Genomic DNA, 21860 nt, shown 5'->3' on the forward strand with positions numbered 1-21860 from the left:
CATTACAATGCGAAATTGTGACAGGTAGCCATAAATCATCTCTACAATTCAAGGAGAAAGCCCTTGTACGGAGACTGTTATTTTACATGCATCAAGCTAAAATCTAGCAAAGGGATGATTACAATGGGCTATATGCTCAGACTTTCTCTGCAATGATGTCTCTCATTCTTATTGAGGATGCCAGTCATTGAATAGAAGCTTGCATCTTTGTATAATCAAATGCTAAAAAAAAATCAAGATTGAAGCTCAACTGGCTACTTTACAGAGTGATCAGTCACATCAGCAAACAATGAGCTGATGGAGTTTTTACCAATGTAAACATACAACAATACAACAGAATCTTCTACAGCTCGTGAAGATGGAAATTTTGTTCTTTGACATATCACCTCCCACCCCACCATTTCTTCCTCTTCTTTTCTGCAGATTCGGGTTTCCCGAGCTTCTTCAGCATGTTTTTGGTCTCCTTCAGCCTGCCTTTGAAATCTTTCTTCCATACTTCAAACCTTTGCTTCAGTTTTTGAAGCTCTGATTCTGGCTTGAAATTGGCTTCAATCTGTCCCGATTTTACTTCCACTAGGAAGTGAGCATCATCATTGAAAACCTGTGTTCGATGTTCAAATTCCTTCAATAATCGATCAATCACAGATCTACTTGGATCAAGATCACTTCTACTAGCATTGGATTCTCGATGACAGGGTATTTCTGCTGAATTTCCTTGTACATTCTCGTAAATAGATCGATTTCCTGAAGCACTGCCTTGCTCATTATGTTTTTCTTGTATGGAAGGCTGTACCTCCACAACAGTTTTTGTAGTTGTCAAATTTTGCTGCAGGGTAGCTATTTGTTTTGTCCACATTTCCTCCATTGATTTCATCTTGGTTTCATAGACTGTCCATTTTCTCTCATACTCCTTTATAGTCTGCTGTAAAATTGCATTTTCTTCTTCTTTTCGTTGCAGAGTAGCCAGCAACTGTTGCTGCCCACCTTGTTTATCTCCTTTTCTCATGCATTTATTATTTAATCCTTCATTGATACTACATGCCTGCCATCCAAATGAAAATCAATTAACCTCTTTTTATTTTTCCAATCTGTGTGTGTATAATCACAGCATGGATTGAGACCCCAACGTCTAAAAGAATTACCCAAGCCAAACTCGCACAGTGGGATCAAAGGATGACAAGTAAACATGATAATGTCCCCCTTTGATTATGTGTAAATAATTTATGGAGGATCCATAGGTTTCCAAACACATGACATACCTCCTCTTTTGAATCCTTTTCAACACCATTTTCACCATCCACCTTCCCTTCTGTCCTTATCAGCATTTTCTCATGGGTGTCGATATTGTCTCCCAATGTTCTTCCAATCATGTTCTCCTTTACAATATGATGTGCAAAAGATTTCCTCACCAACCAACCTCGTATAGCTGGATCACGAAGAATCGTTAAAAAAATCTAGTATAGACTTCCCATTACAACCAGGAAATCCAGAATTTTTTTTTAATATTTCTGTCTGCATTTATCCAAAGTAGTGAAAATAGTTCGATCTCATTGATGTACAGGTAGACATAGTTATGAGAAATGTGTTTGTTAGACTTACAGGCTTGCAAATATGTTAATGCTTTTTTCTGCTTCTTAAAACTGCATCGGACTTTGTAGCCTCGATATGCCTTCTGCACTGCCACAATGGCAAGCACATGCTTTTTCCATATCTGCTCCAGCCTATCAAGCTTTGGAATACATACGTACACACATCAGTATCAGTAATATTCCTAGACCTACAACCAAATTCTATACGAAAAGGTAAACTCATGATTTCCTGTACAGTCTTTTCACAAAGGAAAACTTTTACAGTGACATTATAGTATGATATCATACAGGTACCCATGGACATATTTTAACAGAAGGAAATTATCAACTCAAGCACTACCATCTACCAAAAATTCACCTTTATTTCATGTAGCAAATATAAAATTTGTAGTTCCTCTTTTATGAATTCCCATGATTTCCTCTCCTCATGGCATACCAGTGAATCTAAATTCACTAGCATTCTGGGTAGCCATTTTTCTAGTAACCTAATGATCCATTTTTCAATGTAGGGTATATAATGTGAGCAAGTAATACCTGTCCTGGGTAGAAGAATAAGTTTCTCAAACCCACACGATACACGTATGGAGGTACATTAAACCTCTGCAGAATTTCTATGCATATACCAAGTTCATCCTGGTCAGTGGCAACATTGGGTGCAGGTGCAACAAACGTACCAAACCTGCACACATGTTGTGTTAAGGGGAACATTCTGCTGTGGCATAGATGAGCTCCATTTTACGAAGGGCATATACCTGCTTGCAAACAGCTTATGTGAAATTTGTTCCCCATGATGTGTTCTTGATTGTTCCACGGCTTCAGTGAGTCTATTCAATCGCAACTGCTCAAGTACAAATTCTTCCTCAAATAAACCTTTAAGCAGCAGTTTATTAGGCATAATACAGAGTATGAAAGATGGTGAACTGCTTTTCAGTTGCTGCAGTACGTGGTGTACCCATTCCTGGAAGTAGCTTGCATCAACAGTAAAGATAACCATATCAATTCTATATTTTATTTTGTTAATTGCTTACAAAGACTTTTCTGTTAACACAAAACGGGATTATGAATCCTGCAACCATCTATATTTTCACCTGACATCTGGAAGAAAGGGTCACATCTGAATCCAATTCACTACTTATAGGTGTACAAGTATGATGGACATCCATATTATTTTTCTCTGAGCTGTATGGCAGCTGAGACATGCATGAGTGTAAGATTTCCAGATGTTGGCATCCAACAACTTGGTTGAGTTCCTTTAAAATTTGAGTGGAATCATATGTCACCTGCAAACGTCACTCAACAGAATTGTTTACCCCAAATAATAATTTGTTAAGCAAAAATTTAAATTCTCCATACGAATACAAATACCTCTCCAAAAATGTGATATATTGAATACTCATGGCTGTTCTTTTGTTGGCAGCAACTACTATTGTCTATCAGTGTTTCTAATCTATTTGTGAAGCCAGAATGTTCACTTTTTGATACATTCTCCAACAGAGGAAATAATGCCTGATTGAAATATCAATGTTCAAGACATAGAAACTATTACTACAAAAGCACATGGCAATGATTTGCAAAAAAATATTTATATATGAGTTGCACATTGTGATAGATATGAGGAAACATGTACAAACCTGCTCCAGAAATTCAAGAACAGCATTTGGTGCAGAACCAATTCTACTTTGTCCACAGATGATATCCTGAAAAGTAAAGCAGACAAGTTCTATTTCAAGATTACATATCAGAAACAGAAAGCCTAAATGCCCTTTTAAACAGATAAATATTTTTACCTCTTCCTCTAGCTGAGATAGATGACATTGAATGAAGTGTTGCAAATATTCGTAGGAGTAGTTCACGAGCAAACCATTCAGCCCCTTCCTCTAAAGGCCATGCTTGTGAGTCCCATAAATTATTGAAGCTTCTATATGTGCAACTATAACAGACTACATACCTGTGATAGTCCAAAACCAGGCATGTTCACAATATTAATAGACTTGTACTCTCCACACAGTTCAGACTGCAGCATCTTGTTGATTTGTGCCATTAACCATCGAAATAACCTTTCATAAATTGATTGAGCCAATAGATCCTTGGAAACAATCGCCTACAGATCATATTGGCAGATTTTTCTATTTCTTACAAAATGATGCTTATAAATATCTATGAACAAAAGCAGGAAGATAATCAACCCACTTCAACTGAATCACATGAGATGTTCGAAAGAGCTCCCAGTAGCTGCTCTCTAGAACATCGAAGCAATCTGGCAGCATTTTCCACAGCTGAAATAATGGCTTGTGGTCTGTTACATCTAATGATACAGGAAAGATCTGAACATATCATTCCAAAATTTACTGACCATACCTTGACTCTCAATACCGAGTGTAGGTAATGTGATGTTTCCAAGCCAAAGAATTGCTGCCAGCATGGTAAAGATATGTTCTTGATCTTGGCTACTGACCCTGAAGGCATATAGGGAATCCTGGATTTTTAAAAAAGCTATAGTTTTCAAAATAGATTTCCTTTTGAACACACCGAATTGAGATGAAAAGAGAAACATGCTTTAACTCACAATAACTGACTGAAACTTAGTATGATAGTTGATTCCATCCATTAAATCAAGTTCCATCTTATTTAAATAACTGAATTCCCCTGCCCCCAATAGATTCAACTTGTCTGTGAAATACAAAAACGCAAATATACTAAACATCTGGGTTCTGATGAAAACGTCAGCAATTACAAGATGATATCCAACCTTTGAGGACAGAATCTGCACCCCCACAGAGCTGGTAGAAAATATTATATGTGTGTTCACCCTTCTCTCGATGTGCAACTCTCAACTGCAATAACATAATGAGAGACGTTTCTTAGTACTTCCAGACAAAGAAAGAAGCTCGATATCTTTCAAGTTTCATAAATTCAGTGCATCATAAATCCTAATAAATTACCTCTTCGAACAAAACTTCTCAGTATTGATGAAGTGCCGCATCACAATACAAAACCTAGCCAATTAGGAAGCTTCCTGATTTTTTCAAAATATGTAATGGAAAAGTGTTTAAATAACAAATGCCTTACCAGTTTTCCATTCAGCCCCTGACAATCTCTTGGAATTATCATAAAATAAATTTACCATTTCCCCCTACAAACCAAATCAATTTAAACTTCAGCCTCACATGGCATGTGTTCATATTACAGATCTGTGAGTCCATAATCAATGTACTAAAACAAACAAAGAAAAATTCAAAACACTAAGGTAGTTTAAAAAATTACCACACAACTTGCATTTGTTTTGCTGGATGGTTTTACATAAGCAAAAGCTTCCATAATTGGATGGACTAACAGCAACATCTTTTCTAGATCAGGATTCCCTCCATGAGAGACCAAATTTTCCAGTGTGAGTTTCATTGTTGCTAACTTGTCTGCATCATTCGCGCCACTGAAACGAGACACCTTGTTATTTTGAGTTCTATGAGCACTAAACAGTGTTCATTTCTCAACAAATATTTCCAGTAATGCATATTTCTCAATACGTTTCCATTTATTTAAAGAAACACTTTCTTGCCGCTCCACTGAAACGAGACACCTTGTTATTTTGAGTTCTATGAGCACTAAACAGTGTTCATTTCTCAACAAATATTTCCAGTAATGCATATTTCTCAATACGTTTCCATTTATTTAAAGAAACACTTTCTTGCAAGCATCTCATCTAATGAAAATGCCGTCTTTTATAGAGCAACTAAAATAATGAAGCATTTATATACATCACATGGCCAATATTATAATAGCATATAGATAGCTTAGCTCACCTAATAATAATTGATTGGTTCATTGCATCTGAAACATGACAAAAACATAAGGATAATCGTGTCTGAAAATTCGGAAACATAGAATAAGTGAACCATGAGGTTGGGTGACCTACAAATTACCTCTTTTCATTGCTTCAAATGTACTGTCTGCAACCGCACGGACATGAAGACCAGATGCATCCAAACCATTTCCATTGTCACTTTGACGCTCCATAGATGAAGTGATGGATATTAACATTGATCCAGCTCTAGTCTACAAACAGCCAGAAATACAACATAAATGTAATGCTTTTGATACCTAGCCTTAGCAAGAATTTTAAAGAGGTTTCAAGCTTACATGGCTCTTGCCTATCCCGTATCTTCTTCGCAAGGTGTGAAGTATCGATGGCTCATTGATGAAGCTAAGCTGAACAAGGTTTTCCACATCATCGAGGACATCTGGGTTTGCAGGAAGAAGTCTATTAGACTGCAACCTTACTACCTGCAGTAGAACAACAGTTCCAAGAAGGACATTGCATGAAAGGAAAATAAATAACTTCAAAAAAGTCAGTGCTTCCATTCTCCATAGGGAACTTCAAACTACCCGCAAAGTCATTATTTATTTCCCCAAAAGCGCCTAAGTATCTATTGTGGTCACAAAGTACACAGGGTAAACCATGGAAAGCGCAAGTATGGTCAATCCATCATGTGAGCAATTATGTGCTCAAATTTGTCCTCTTCTGTTTTTTGCGGCGTCAAACAAGGATTTTAATTAAGGGAAGTAAGAAAGGACTGTTAAGGAAATAAAGAAAAACTCTGGAGAGTATTTCGGAGTAAATGCCCTTCTTTGTTTTAAAAGCTTTGGGCTTTCCTAAACTCTGGTGTGAGAGCTATTTTGCACCATTGCTTCTTTACACATCACCAACATTAACAAATACAAATGATGTCACTAGTATGAAAACCCACTCTTCCTTTGAAGACGAGGAAAAAATTCCAGATTTTGTTAGGGTTTTGAAAGATCCAGAAAATCCACAGGGTTTTTTTAGAGAGCTTTAGCATTTCTGTCGGCTGGCAAGAAAAGAGGATTTGGTGGTTTTTTAAGAGCAAAAAGGATGAGGAATTCACTCACCTGGCCATCTTGCAGAGAAACCATGGCCTCCATGTCACAGATTGAATGGAGGAGACCCTGTGCCCATTTACTTTCTTGGTTCAAAAACCATACTTTGCGACCCTGCAAAATAAAGGATGAACAAGGAAAAAATAGATCAATTTTAGAAGGATGAATCATGAATTAGAAAATCTCCTCAGAGAGTACATTCTGTCTTTTAAATGTTAAGACTATTCTGGAATATGAACAGAGGTAATGTTACCTTCAATGTATCTCCTTCTGCCATCACCACTTCCTTGGTTCTCTCTTGCCCAGATGAGCTCTTCTCGTTCTCTTTCTTCATATTCGACTTGGCCATGGTAGTAGATTGGCCGAAACTTTCCTGTGTCGCCATCACAACACGGTATTCATTTAGCTGTGCTTGTTCCATCCTCAACTCATCAGAATGATGAGACTCGTTTGTTGCAGTGGATGGAGATGGAGCAGAGCTTCCATGTCGATCATCAGCAGATGGTTCGTCGGGTATCTCGTGGTCTTTCATAGGAGAGTCCTGACCATTCTTCCCTTCAGCTATGGAAGCTTGGCCCACATTTTCCTGCGTCATCACCATTCGATTTCCGTTGATTACGGCGCAATGATCAAGACCTTCTTTCGCAGTGGATGGACATGGATCAGAGCTTCCATTGATGAGCACTGTTGTAGTGAATGCCTGTGGACATGGATCACAGGTTCCGTCACCGTCAGCGCACGACGCAGAAGAATGAGCATTTCGGTACGGCGCAGAAGAATGAGCATTTCGATGGGAGGACAGCGTAGCTAATAATCGACCTGATCTGCTGGAAGGCAAGCGACCCTTCGACAGGGGTCTCTGGGGAAGACGAGGGAGATCTTCCGCAGGTTTTTCGTCTCGATCTTGTATAGAGTCGAGCAAAAGCTCGAGTGTACTGCGGGCCATGGGCGTCTTATGTAGATCTCAGAAAGCTTCCTTCCATCGGGGGTAAAACGCGCAAGGCGGTAGAGAAAAAACCAGAAATGGAGAAGAAAGGAAGCTCGCCCTGGCCTGGCTATGGCGGGAGGGCTCTGTTCCGTCTGCAGAAGGATTCTCAGACAGACAGACAGAGAAGAGAGAGAGAGAGAGAGAGAGAGAGGCTATGGCAGAACGAACATGGTGTGGGCGGAGAGGACGAGCTGACGTGGCGCCTGACTCAGCGCGGCCCCGCTTCCACGTAGGCGGCCCCCGCCACGTGGCAGGCCTCCTAACCCCCCCGCTTCCCGAGATCGCCTGCAGACGTGGCAGGCCGACGTGGCCATGCGTTGAGGCCCGCCCACGTAGGATGATGACGTGGCTGTTTTGGCGCGACTTCTTAATTCAAAAACTTTCGCTTTGTAAATCCCTTTTTTCCGATTTTTATTTTCTGCCTTTGCTTTTTGCTTTTTGCTTTTTGCTCTTGCTTTTAAAACCCTTTGCAAGGCTCATTTTTTGTTTTTCTAATTTCTTTTTCCTTTCATTTTGCTTGCTTTTTCCTTTTTCTTTTAGTTTTTTTTTTCCCTGCCTGCTTGATTTTCGATTTTTCATATTATCCTTTTGATTTTAGACTTTTTTCCTTTTTCTTTTTCGTTTTTTTTCTTTTTTTTCTTTTTCTTTTTTTTCTTTTTTCTTTTTTCTTTTTTCTTTTTTCTTTTTTCTTTTTTCTTGCTTATTGTTTCTTTTTATCTATTTGTCCTTCTAAAAGAAGCAAAGTCTCTAACAAATTTCATGGTTCTCAACGCAAGTTCGAAATTCGAATCATATATGTCATAAGAAATCAACTCGCAATTTAGTCCTTTGGCGGGGCACCTTTGGCCTTCATGATCATGGTTTTCCAATAAAGAAATTAGCATGTCAAAATGCCAGAATCTTCCAAAATTATATATAAAATCGGCCAAATATGTCACAACTTTTTCTCGAATTTTATCTATAAATATGCAACAATATTTTCGGTTTTTCGATCGTTGTCATTATAGTTCACCAAAAGTATATTGTACAATGTTTCCATGCCTTACAAATCATGTTTAAAGCACTACGAAATACAAAATATAGCTTACCAATCATATTATGCATTGTCCCCTAATAATACCCAATTGGCCAATCTATTTGACCCATTTGTCCTTTGCATCTCTCCAATTCCCAAACACATGATTCCATTTGCACATTACAATTTCTTGGTTCATTCATTGATATACTCATTGGGCCTTCGTTACTAACCTATGACTTTTCATCTCCTCAATGCCATTTTGCTTCATAAACCCTCAATCTCTTTCTCTCACGAGCAACAATACTAGATGGATTAACCAAACTAGCTCGCCATTTATTTCATCATACAATGAAAACCGTCTTGTGGATCCCTCATGTTGCAAAAAATATGCCATACTTCATGCCTTTGAGCTCCACTTCACAATTCAAATGCAAAGCATCAAGAAAAGCCATTGAGCTTCCACTTCACAAGCCTTTTGTATCATGCATTGGTTGAAACAACATGTATTGACATCAACATTTTGTTGTTGTAACCAAATTTTCCAACCATATATTTGGATTAATATCCCTTACAAACATCATTATAGGCACAATGGCATGGACTAAATAATTATGTTTCATTAAAGAGGCTTAAAATATGATAGCTTTTCATTTAGTCAGCCCATTATATTACAAATTCAAGTTTTAAGTGATCCATTTATGTGCACAATCATGCCGTTAGGTTTAAGAATATTGAAATTGCCATCATCGTGACCTACAATTTCATCACGACTTGTTTTATCTAGAGGAATTTGCTTAAAAAGTGAAGAATGTCTATGTATATCCCATCGTTGTCATCTATTTCCAAGTATCCAAACAACCACATTTCAAAATCTTGGACAAATACATTGCTCCTTTGGCAAATGTACTACTATTTCAAATTTAGAAGTCATATCTATATTTTCTTTTTGAAGCTTCAAACTCGAGATACTCATTACATACAACACATCTACCACTATCATTCAAAAGTGATGTAGCACACTAGACATAAGCTTTGTCGCGCCACTCTTTTAGTTTCTCCTTCCTCCAAAAATGTTAATGTTGTTAGCATTATATGCACCAATTTTTCCATTTGATCATGCGAAGAAAGTAAAAATGGTTCATTTGTATTAGTCTGTTGTCCATTTATTCCAAGAGTTCCTTAATTTCATGTGTCCTTTTGATACAATTGTTAGCCCATCAATAAACTTTATTTGTGATGTTTCAACATGCATGAATTTAGGGACATTTTTAGATATATCAACGACAGTCAATGCATGTCGATGAGCTATACAATGTACAATGATCAAATTGGGAACATGAATTTTCATTATTATTTCAATTCCAATATCGGTGTCCACATTCATCGGTGACGCTCCCTTGATGGCTAAGCTGATTGATTTGTTAATGTTGAGGCATCAATCATTTAGTGGATGTTTCATATGGCCATATACACACCTACCATTGCCATTTGGAACTTTTAACATAAATTATCATCAATATTACAAATCCAAAATTGCTTCCAACCATTGGCGATGCACCATTGATGGCTATGCTGATCAATTTGTTAATGTTGACGCGTCAATCATTTAGTAGATGTTTAATATGTTCACATACATGTCTACTTTTGCCATTTGGAACATTTAACAAACCCATATACACAACTTGTTGAAGGGTCATGACATTTACTTTGCGTGTATGTATCATATACAAGGTGCGACACTAAAATATTATTAGTACTTTCATCTAGCATCAAAGAGTAATATGGAGAACTTATCATATTCGAAGTTTGCATTTCTACATGATGTTTCCCAAAGGTGTACAATAATTTATATCATCCATACCTACTTGTACATGATGCGTGATCAATCTAATCAGACATAGTTGACCCCTCTAATTGTTACCGTACGAGATGTACGGAGAGTAGAGTGTGATGAGCGAGGGATGAATGCTATAATGTTGTTGATGTGTATGAGTAAATGTGCACAAATATAATTGTAAGTATGAGTCGATACGTATGTGAACACATGCACGCGTGTGTGCATGTGGACATAGACGAAGAGGTGTGAGTGAGTGATTAGTGTGAATGGACAAGGGGGCTTGCACCCCTGTGCATCTACCCTTTTGTAACTATATAACCCCTTATGGGGAATGAATGAATAAATGAATAGTTCTTTTTTTCTTTTTTCTTTTTTCATAAATCAATGTTTGTTATTAAAACAAAATGATAATACACCCCTTGCTATCTTCACTACTTCATAAATAGTGATAGTGTAAGGGAAACCCTCTCAAGTGTTGTAAAACTAGATGACATAAGTCTATCTCCTCTTGGGACACGATCTCCATACAACATAGTTGTGAAAATTGCCAAATCAATTTCCCTTTCATCCTACGGATTTGTTGTGTTATCCCATGAAGTCCATCAAACAAGGACTCATTTCTCATGGTCCAATTAAACCACATCCCCCAATATCTAATGTAATAAAAAACCACCTTATACGATGGTGTGGGCATAACTTTATCCTCATCCATAAAAACCCATTTATAAGGTGACAAAATATTCCCTGTTATCGATGCCCAAATTTTTGACATAATCACCCAAATGGCCTTAGCAACCGAACATGTAATGAACCTATGTCTAGCATCTTCTTCAAACACCGTATAGAAAAAAACATGTCCCATTCGAAATATGTCTTCGTTTTAAGGCCATCGCCAAAGGCAACCCACCAACTATGGCACGCCAAAGAAATACCTTTGCATGGAATGGAAGATGAGATTGCCACCCTGCATCTAAAACTCTAGTAAAGCTCCATGTATCCAACACCTTATTTTCTAACCAAGCTTTATCTTCAACCAACTTATGGCACACATCATTAGTGTGCACCACATAAATCGATTTCCCATTACCAAATGAGCGATCTTTCCATGGTTCCTCGACCACCAACTCTGGAATTGGGAAAACTAATGTAGGCAATGCCAATATTGATTGCCAAATATATTCATATCCACATGGTATATGAAACTTATTTCTGATTATCCGAAAGGCCATCATTTTCCTATGTGACTCTAAAATACCATCTTCTACAGTTATCAAACCTAGCCTTGCCATTCGATTGAACTGTGAATTTAGACTTTCTTTTCCCTCCTAGTGTAATATCCTTGAAGCTGCGAACACCTCTGCTGCCAATGAATTTATATCTTTTTTGCACTTAGGAGGCCTCCAATTAAACAACTTCAAACATCGTTGCCAAGAAAGCACCAATTGTTCAACCATACTAGATTTTGAACACTTAAACTGTCGGGTACTATTAACAACGTGCCACCACGAAGCTGTAATTCTCGTTTTCCCATGGTAAATACCAACCTTTTCCACAAAATAAGTAATTATTTCTGCCCAAGGTTTGGTACCTATGCACATACCTTTCAGAAGATTGAATCTTCGAACCACCATATGATCTTCTAAATTTAGTAAAGCAGCACCCCCTAACCGTTTTGGGGTACAAATATTGTTCCATGATACCCAACTCATACCAAGGTTTGTGTCTTTCTTCCATAGTTCATATTTAAGTGAACGAGCTAAATGATCAAGTGATTTCTTTGTCCATGGTAACAATGGCAAAAAATAAGAAATCATTGGAATCATTATAGCTTGTACCACTTTGAGACGAGTACTAAACGACCATGCTTGAGACTTCCAATACATAAATTTGTCCAAAATGGTTCCCGATATCCAATTCAAACATTGTGATGATGAGATATCAACACCAATAGGGTAACCTAAGTGCCGACACACATTCCCTTGATCTAATATTTGGCCACCCCATCCAAGATCCACCAAATCACTTTCAGTGCATCTAATGAGCATCGACTTTTGCATATTTATATGTAATCCTGATGCCAATGCGAACACATTCCACACCTCCATGGCTTTAGCTATGTTATCAGGTGTTGCTTTGAGAAATAAAAATGAATCATCAACCAATGCTCGGGCGATCAAATGTTTCCATGATGGTAGAGCTAATCCAACTATTTCCCCACGTGTCGCCAACTCATGCATCCTCACCAAAATCGGGTGTGTAGCAATAGCAAATAATAGTGGACTCAATGGGCATCCTTGTCTAAGTGATCTTTTCAATGGTATTGCCTTAGTAACTCCACCATTTAACATAACATGTGAGACTGCACCTAATCCCACCAACAACGATATTCAAGACATCCTTTTCCCAAAACCCATATGAGACATAAGTTGAGTAATAAAAGACAACTTACATGATCATATGGCTTCTCGATGTCGAGTTGTATCATTACAATTTGGTGTTTGGATTCCTTTGCATAATCCATTGCCATTTGCACATTCAAAATATTATGCAGGATGTCCCTTCCCTTAATAAACCCATATTGCATTGGATGGACCATAGACGACAACACCGTTTGAAGTCTATTTGCAATTACTTTGGCAAAAATCTTATACATCCCACCCATTAATGATATCGGTCTCCATTGAGCAAAAGACGTAGGAGATGCAACTTTTGGGTATAAGTTTAACCAGACCAAGTTTCCATGAATCAGGCATTTTACCAAAACTCCATATTTCTTGGAATATCATTGTTAAAGGGGGTTTGAGTTCATGTAAAAAGGCTTTAAAAAACTCATTCGTAATGCCATCCCAACCCGGGCTTTTATCACTTGCAATATGTGATAATACATATTCCACCACCTCCTCCTCCTTTATATCCTCCTCCAATGCAATCATGTCATGTTGCCCACCACTCGCCTTGACTGAGTTAAATAACATCGATTGCGCTTGTGTTATGCCATCATTCATAATACAATCTCGCCCAAAAAGATTCGTGAAATGTTTAACACAATTATCAATAATCACTTATGGGTTTGTATTCAAAGTTCCATCAATCTCTACATTTACCACATTCATTCTAGCATGAGATGCTTGCAACCCATGGTAAAACTTATGTGAATTATAGTTGTGATCATGTACTTCATTTTTCATAGCCATCACTTGTGATTGTTGATAACTACGAACCTCTAATACTTGTAAGGCTTGTGACAATGTCTCTTGAATATCCAACAACACATCATCCAATGGAATCTTTACCAACAATGCATTACATCTATCTAGAAAGTGTTGTAACAAACTCATCTTTTGTTTACGGATAGATGCTTGATAAATTCCATAATAACGTGTAAACCGTTGTATATTGGAAAGACAAATATCCCATGACGAAACACCGTGGACATTGACTTGTCTTGTAAACTCCCCCACCAATTGTCCCATAGCATGCTTAAATTTATCATGTCTAAGAAAAGATGAATTAAATCTCCATGGTTGTCTCCCCAATAAAGCTCTAAAACCATCCATAGTTTGATGTGTGCATTCCAAAACAACTGGAAAATGATATGATGATCCAATCCCCCTATGCACTCGCATAGTCAAAAACTCTGGCAAGAATGTATCATCATGCATAATATAAATGTGATCCAGTCTACTCCAAGTTTATCTATATTGTGCCGACTGAAAGATATAACCAACATCATTTCCATTGATCCAAGTCCATGCATCATACCTTACGACATCCATCATAACCAAATCCCATACCTCTCGCTTCCATCAAGCCATGCATCGAAGTAGATTGGCCCACCTCAGAACACATATTAAAATCCCCTAACAAAAAATTGGATCTCCCATGAAGCAAAACTTGATTTAAGCATCTCCAAAGTTCCATACGATGTCTTGCAACATTCGATCCATAAATACCGACCACCCAACTATGTTTCCATTCATAATTAACTTCAACCACCAAAAACCGACCATGTACATCTCTTTGAGCCACTACCGGTTTCAAGCTATCCCTTATAATAAGCATTACACCTAAATAAGGGCCCCCATTGACTCCAGCATAAAACACGTGATATTGCTTATGATGAAAAGAAGACCTAGACTTAGCATGCTCCTTATGTTCTACTACACATAATATATCCCATTCACTATTAAAAAAAGAAAGAAAAAAAGAAAAAAGAATGGTTCTCTCTCAATCTCTCTCTCTCTCTCTCGCTCTTCCTCCTTTACGTTGAACCCCTTGGGAGGGGGGTGGAGCCATTCTAGGCACCACCCCTCAATGCTTGTCAACATCTTCATGATCTCTCTCACCATCATACCATTCATCATCTTCACTAATACCCCGTGTCTATCTTCATCATGAATCATCATCATTATCATAAATATTAACCCTAACCCTAAAACCTATAACACAATTTTGGTGACCACGATGGAGGCTGACAGGAAGTGTTGAGAATGCACGAGAGATGGTTCCAGAAGGAGTAATGCGGAGACAACCAGAGCCGGAAGGGCCGAAGCAAACAGAGAAAGACATGGACGACGCACCGAACCAAGGCGACCAAATAGAAAGTCTACCAAAAGAGAGGAAGACACGAGTGAACCAAAAAGAAGCTGCCAAACAATGGCTCAATCGAATCAACAATGTGCGATAAATGGCAACAACGAAGTGCGAGTGGGAAATGTCGACGATTTATGGAGAGAAGAAGAAGAAGGTGGTTATTCAAGACCCTACTGAAGAAGAAATCTTGCAAAATGCAAAGAACGTGGAGAAAGTGGTCATGAAAGTAGAGTTTCTTTCATTGGGGCATGGCTTGGATTCTACGCTTGTAGGAAAGAAAAAGAAGAAGAAAGAAAGTTTTTGAATTTGATATGCAAGAAGATGAAAATGTTGAGCTTGGACCTTTTGATTATGAGTAAGGAGATGTAACACACAATGGCTAATTGATTCTATTGCGGAACAATCTTGATAATGTGATCACATAAATAAAAAAAGAATATATGGAATCTCATGGTCTGTAGTATTGCCAACAAGTTCTATTAAGAGTAAGATTCGAAGAGAAGTGAATGAACGTCAAATATATGCGTGTATAATCATGTGTGGTCGTGAATTGAAAGGGGCACATAATTGCCTCTGTGATTCTAGGATATTTTATTATATTATCGATTTAATTATTGTGAAGAAAGAGTGAAGATCATAGTAGATGCAAATGGAATGGATAGGGAAACGAGGACAAAATAGAGAAACGGGCCGGACAATGGCCAAACAGTGGTCGGGCAACAATAAGGCTCGACGACAATAAGGCTTGAAGTGCCACAGGCACTATGGTCATGCAATCGACCTACGATACGCTCCATATATTCGGATGCGAGGCCTATGCCTTCATACCTAGGGACAAAAGGACCAAGTTGGCACCCCATGCAACGAAGTGCATATTTCTCAGTTATGGAACCGATGAGGACTTCGACTACGGGATATGGGACTATGAGAACCGGAAACTGATCGGGAGTAGTGACGTAGTCTTCAATGAAGACTCTATCTTCTCTCAGTGGAACCAACAGAAAACAGTTGGTAAAAGAGTAACCTTCGAAGACGATAGAGTTGTCATAGAAGGACCGTCCTACTGCGCCGACTCAGAGATTCGACAAACAGTCGAACTCAAACAAGCCGACAATACGCTTGCCGACACCGAATCGACAATAGGTCCAAAAGTCGAACTCAAGGTCAAAGTCATCAAAGACAAAGTCAAAAACCGATCCGAGTTGACCGAGTACCCAAGGGAGAACATCACAACACCGTTGAAATCCCAACATGGGGACGGGTCATCCAACAAGACTCCTTACACAAGTGGCTCAACAAATGCCGATCGACCAACAGAGACGATCGAAGGATCCGAACCACTCATTTCGGCACTCAGGAGATTTGGACGAGCTTGAAGGCAGACAGAGTTCTATCAACCTGGCCTCGACTACGTCAACTATACTGATGCAGGCAAACCAAGCACTTATGAAGAAGCTATGGCCGCAACGGATGTTGACACATGGCTACAAGCCATGAAATCAGAGATGGACCAATTCACAGGAATCAAACATGGGAGTTGGTTGAACTACCAGCTAGAAGGAAGCCGCTACCTTGCAAATGGGTTTTCCGATACAAGTATGTATCCGATACAAGGATGAGTATGTGTGAGCACATGCACAATTATGTGCATGTGACAAGAATGTAACAGTCTCTTTTTGTAACGGACATATTATTTACTGTTACATTATGTATTATATAAACCCCTTATGGGGCATGTAATGAATATAGTTTTTTCCCCTCTCATTTGGTGTCATTTCCTATTTGTCTTTCTCTCTTGCTCCCTCTCTAACGTAACCCCCTTGGGAGGGGGGTGAAGCCATTTTAGGTTTCACTCCCCACCCAACAACACTTTTGGCACGCTCGGTGGGACCCTCCCTTGAGAAGAAGTCACTCTCTCCCTCTTTACATCTCTATGTTTGAGTGTGTGCATGCACTGTTGCTAATGAAACCCAAAACGAAGTAACATCATCCATAGCCATGGCGCTTGAAGCTCTAACCCCCTTGAGAAGAAGTCTATTTCTCTCTCTCTCCATTGCGTGTTGGTCTATTTTTGTTTTATAAATTTCTTCTCCAAGATTTCCTTGTTCTTAGCACTCCTAAGCTCATCCTCCTGTCTTCATTATTGTGATTGGACATGTGGCTGGGAAGTCTTCAACCCCTGTCACCCTATATAGAAGATGGGAGGTATTGACAAGCATGTGATGAGAGATTCAAGAAGGACGTTGTGTAAATGAACTGGTAGTCATTCACGTGCTTGGGTATTGTACAAACTCAAGGTTGAGCAGGAGCGTGGTATCACCATTGATATCACTTTCTGGAAGTTTGAAGCCACTAAGTACTGTTGCGCTGTCATTGATGCACCTGGCTACTGAGTGACTTAATCAAGAACATGATCACTCGAACTTCACATGTGGATTGTGTGTTTTGATCATTGATTCAACTACCATTTGTTTTGAGGCCAATTCCAAGAATGGACAAACATGTGAGCATGCTCTGCTTGCATTTACTCTTGGGTGAAGCAAATTATTTGTGTTGCAACAAGATAGATGCCATTACTCCCAATTATTTTGAAGCGCAATATGATGAGACCACAAAGTAAGTATGAACTTAGCTCAAACTGGTTGGATACAACCTTGAGAAGATTCCACTTTTTCCTATATCTAGTTGTGAAGGTGACTATAGGATAGAGAGCTCTAACAACCTTGATTTGTATAAAGGTCCTACACTACTGGAAGCGCAAGATATGATTCAAGAGCCAAAGAGGTCATCTGATAAGCCTCTCCACCTACCCTTTCATGATGGGTACAAGATGAGTGGTATTGGAACTGTTCCAGTCGGACTAATGGAGACTGGTAGAATCAAACCTGGTATGGTGGTTACCTTTGCACCAATAGGACTGACTACCTAGGTTAAGTGTGTGGAAATGCATTATGAAGCAGTCTTAGAGGCTCTAGGTAGTGACAATGTTGGCTTCAATGTGAAGAATGTCGTTGTCCAAGGATCATAAGAGAGGGTATATTGTGTTTGAGAATGACCCAACCAGGGAAGTTGTGAACTTCACATCTCAGGTGATCATAATGAACAATCCTGGACAGATTGGGCAACTAGGAGTCAGGAGACAAATTCTACCTATGGGGCGGGATCCTAATGCACGACCAGGAAGATGAGGAGATGGACATGGTGTTGCTCAAGTTCCTGTAGGCTTGAAATTTGAAGATGAAGAGAGTCGGATAGACGGCCACAGAGAGAGCCGGCCAACCAATCTGACATCCAACTGATGGTGGCAGCAACGTTTGATGCTCCATAGCCGACAGATAGAGCCGACAAACAGCGACGGCCCGTGCCCTGCAAACAACCAGATAAATGTTAAACTGTCCCACAAAGAGCCTGTAGAGAGCGGCGACAACCGGACAAGTGACGACTAGTAGATCGTGACAAACGACGTCTGACAACCGGATAGAGGTCCGACAACCTGTGAACAACGCCACCTGCGGACAGAAACAGTTGGCATCCGACAGTCGACGGACAGGCATGGCCGGCGGCTCGCAAAACAGAAATGACCGGGATGGACTTAGACCAAGGTAGAGCAGAGAGAGAGAGCTCCACTGATCTCTGCCATGGCTCCGACAGGATCATCAAGGGAAAGAACAATGAATAAGAGATGAAGGAAGCAAACGAAGATGATGACAATAATGATACAGAAGAACCAATAGGCTTCACAACAACGGGGGAGGATAGTCACCACGTATGTCGACTGAAGAAAAGTCTCTATGGCTTGAAACAGGCGCTAAGGATGTGGTACGAAAAGTTTGACTCCTACATCAGGAAGTTGGGATACCGCCGATCCGACTCCAACCCATGCATGTACATTTGGTAATTGACCAATGAGTCTAGGATTTACCTGATCCTATATGTCGACGATATGTTGATTGCAGGAAGCAAACAAGTAGAGATCGAAAAGCTGAAGCGGAGCATGTTAGGAAACAGGTCCCTCCGGATGGGAAGTGAAGAGAACCGGATGAGGAGTACCTGACTACGGAAGCCCCGGTGAGAACCAGATGAGGAGTACCCGGCTACGGAAGTCCCGGTGAGAACCGGATGACGAGTATCCGGCAAGAGCCGGATGGTGAAGGCCCGATGAGAAGTGCTCACCGGATTAAGGGACATATTCGTAAATATGTTTTCTGAGAGTTCATCGGGGCTATATTTGTAAATAGCCGAAAAGTCATATTAGTATAAATATGACTTAGGGCAAACTTATTGTGTGTGTAGTCTGTTGAGAAGCAAGCTCAACATGGTATGTGATGCTTATTGGGAAATAAGCTATAGTAGCTATTTAGCTACTTGTGAACATAAAGGAGAAACAACTAATTAGCTACTGACAACTATTTAGCGACTGACAGCTAATTAGCTACAGGCAACTAATTAGCTGCATACGTAAGTAACTTATTACTTAGGTAAAAAGTAAGAGAGTAAGTAAGAAGAAGATATACAGGAAGTAGAACTCTGAGAGAGAGAGTGAGGATAGAGAGAAAGAACTCAGAGAGTGAGAGCAAAAAGAGAGAAACAGACGAGAGCAAGTAGAGCTCCGCGTGTAATGAAATAGAAGAAGTTTTGGTTGCTACAGAGGTAAGTCTCCTTCCCCCTTCCCTTCTGAGTTTGAGCACTAAACGATCCAGCACACCACGATCCGCCGCGCACATAAGAAGAGCCCAAGTGCCTTCTTCACGTTTTCTTAACATAGTCGTCATTCTTGTTGGTGCAAGATTTGAGCGCGTAACTGTGTATAGAGAGAGAGAGAGAGAGAGAGAGAGAGGAAGAGGTCGTTGCCTCTGTTGTAACCGCCGCATGTGGCGAAGACAATGAACAAGAGGTCGTTGCCTCTGTGTTCATCTATTGTATATTGTTACATAGTGATAGTTAGCAGTTTGTGGACTGCCGTGGTTTTTCCGGTGTTTGGGTTTTCCACGTAAACATCCTGTGTACTCTTCTCTCCTTTGTGTCGTGCATTCATTACCCGTTTTTTTTCTGTGTATGATTCTAAGCTCAGTTGTGGCCAAGCGTTGTTCATCGAGAGCGTGTAGTTCCTGTCAAAGTGGTAAAACGACATAGAAAAAATGGACGATTTGTTGGGAGGCATGTTCAAGCTCACCGGCTCCAACTATTCGGTGTGGAAATCGAAGATGAGGGACATGCTTGTGGTTAAAGATCTTTGGCTGTCGGTTCAGTTCGGGGACAAGAGACCAGACAAAATCGACGCCGCAATATGGGAGCACATGAAGACAACGGCGTACATACGGTGCTTCATCAACATGAGCCTATACAATAACTTCAATGAAGAGAGCAAGGCTCATGAGCTTTGGGAGAAGATCGGCATTATGTTTCAAAACAAAAATGTTGTTAATCAGGTTTCGGTATTTCAGAAGCTAGTAAGACTCCGATACCAAGATGGCTCAAGCATGGCAGAGCACATGAATGCCTTCCAGCGGCTGATCCACCAGGCAACATCATTGGAAGTACCTCTCGCCGATGAGGTACTAGCGCTACTCCTACTCGGTTCCCTCCCAGATAGATGGGAGACGTTGGTTGTCACTTTGGGCAACGCCGGGCCGGAAGGGAAACGATTATCCCTAGCAAGAGTGAAGTCGAGCTTGCTAGATGAGGAGGCGCGTCGGAAAGATAAGGATATGAGCTCCGACTCCAAAGCGCTCCTTACCGAATCGGAACACGGAAGACAAAGGAACCGTAGTCCCCAGAACTGGGAAAAGTCGGGGACACGGTCAAAGTCAAGGGGGAGGCCTACTTGCTTCTATTGCGGCAAGCCAGGACACTTCTAGAAGAACTGTCGGCATTTTCGAAAAGACAAGGAAACCGATGGTACCAATTCGAAGCGGACACCGGACCGGAACGATAAAGACCGGAGGGGAACGGACCGGAAGGGAATGACGGCAATCGCGGCAAGTGAAGAAGAGTTGATGCTCATCACCGAGGAGAGTGAGATAAACCTTGCCGGCGACGAGATGACTTGGGTGGTCGACTCCGGAGCGTCATTCCACCTTACCCCAGACCGGAAATGCTTCTCATCCTACTCAGCCGGTGATCACGGCTGTGTCCGGATGGGGAATGAAGGTACATGCTAAATTGTCGGCATAGGAGACGTGTGGCTGACAACACCAACTGGATGCAAGTTGCTGCTGAAGGATGTCTGACACGTTCCAGAGGTTCGTCTGAACCTGATATCAGCCGGTCGGCTAGATGATGAAGGCTACACGGGTAGCATCCGGAACAGTGTTATGAAGTTCAGCAAAGGGAGCCTGATTGTGGCTCGGGCCCGGAAGGTCAACACGCTGTACCTGATGAATGCTCGGTTATGTTCGGAGGAAGTGAATGTGGCATTCGACACTACCGGTGAGCTGTGGCACAAAAGGCTGTGTCACATGAGCGAGAAGGGGATGAAGAGGCTTGCAGACGACAACGTTATTCCAGTGAAGAATGTGCACTTGGAGAAGTGCACTGATTGTCTGGCCGGTAAGCAAAACCGGACCTCCTTCTGACCAAGGCCACCGATGACACGTAATGCACCACTGTAGTTGGTGCATACTGATGTGTGTCAAGCGGACACGAAGTCACATGCATGATCGCAGTACTTCGTGACGTTCATAGATGATCACAGCCGAAAGCTGTGGGCCACACCGTTGAAGACGAAGGATCAGGTGCTATCCGTCTTCAAAGAGCTCCACGCGAGAGTGGAAAGAGAAACCGGTCGGAAGCTGAAGGCGGTTCAAGCAGATAACGGAGGTGAATATCGGGGGCAGTTCGAGGAGTATTGTCGCTCGAAGGGAATCCGGTTCGAATTTACTGTGCCGAAGACGCCGGAACTAAACGGGCTGGCTGAGAGGATGAACCGGACCATAATGG

General features: G+C 40.5%; 1 protein-coding gene and 1 pseudogene across 1 annotated transcript; one reads left to right on the top strand and one right to left on the bottom strand.

Moving 5' to 3' along the window:
• Positions 1 to 25: 25 nt before the first annotated feature.
• LOC147853330 (myosin-1-like) lies at positions 26 to 7464 on the bottom strand. The gene is made up of 22 exons (XM_087333078.1): positions 6739 to 7464; positions 6498 to 6599; positions 5727 to 5870; positions 5510 to 5642; positions 5390 to 5417; positions 4854 to 5019; positions 4659 to 4722; positions 4532 to 4545; positions 4339 to 4423; positions 4156 to 4259; positions 3948 to 4065; positions 3780 to 3865; positions 3538 to 3690; positions 3377 to 3466; positions 3221 to 3286; positions 2955 to 3095; positions 2678 to 2869; positions 2342 to 2547; positions 2124 to 2268; positions 1600 to 1729; positions 1260 to 1426; positions 26 to 1042 (listed from the first exon to the last, which is right to left on the bottom strand). Exons 1-22 carry the CDS (start codon positions 7429 to 7431, stop codon positions 383 to 385), a joined length of 3687 nt encoding a protein of 1228 aa, XP_087189204.1. The 5' UTR covers positions 7432 to 7464; the 3' UTR covers positions 26 to 382.
• A 7578-nt stretch (positions 7465 to 15042) lies between these two features.
• On the top strand, positions 15043 to 18109 carry LOC147853331 (elongation factor 1-alpha 1 pseudogene; annotated as a pseudogene).
• Positions 18110 to 21860: the final 3751 nt, after the last annotated feature.

The sequence above is a fragment of the Azolla caroliniana genome, unplaced genomic scaffold, assembly GCF_043228905.1.
Source record: "Azolla caroliniana isolate FFs.n. ecotype wild unplaced genomic scaffold, voAzoCaro1.0.p SCAF_17, whole genome shotgun sequence".
Lineage (NCBI taxonomy): Eukaryota > Viridiplantae > Streptophyta > Polypodiopsida > Salviniales > Salviniaceae > Azolla > Azolla caroliniana.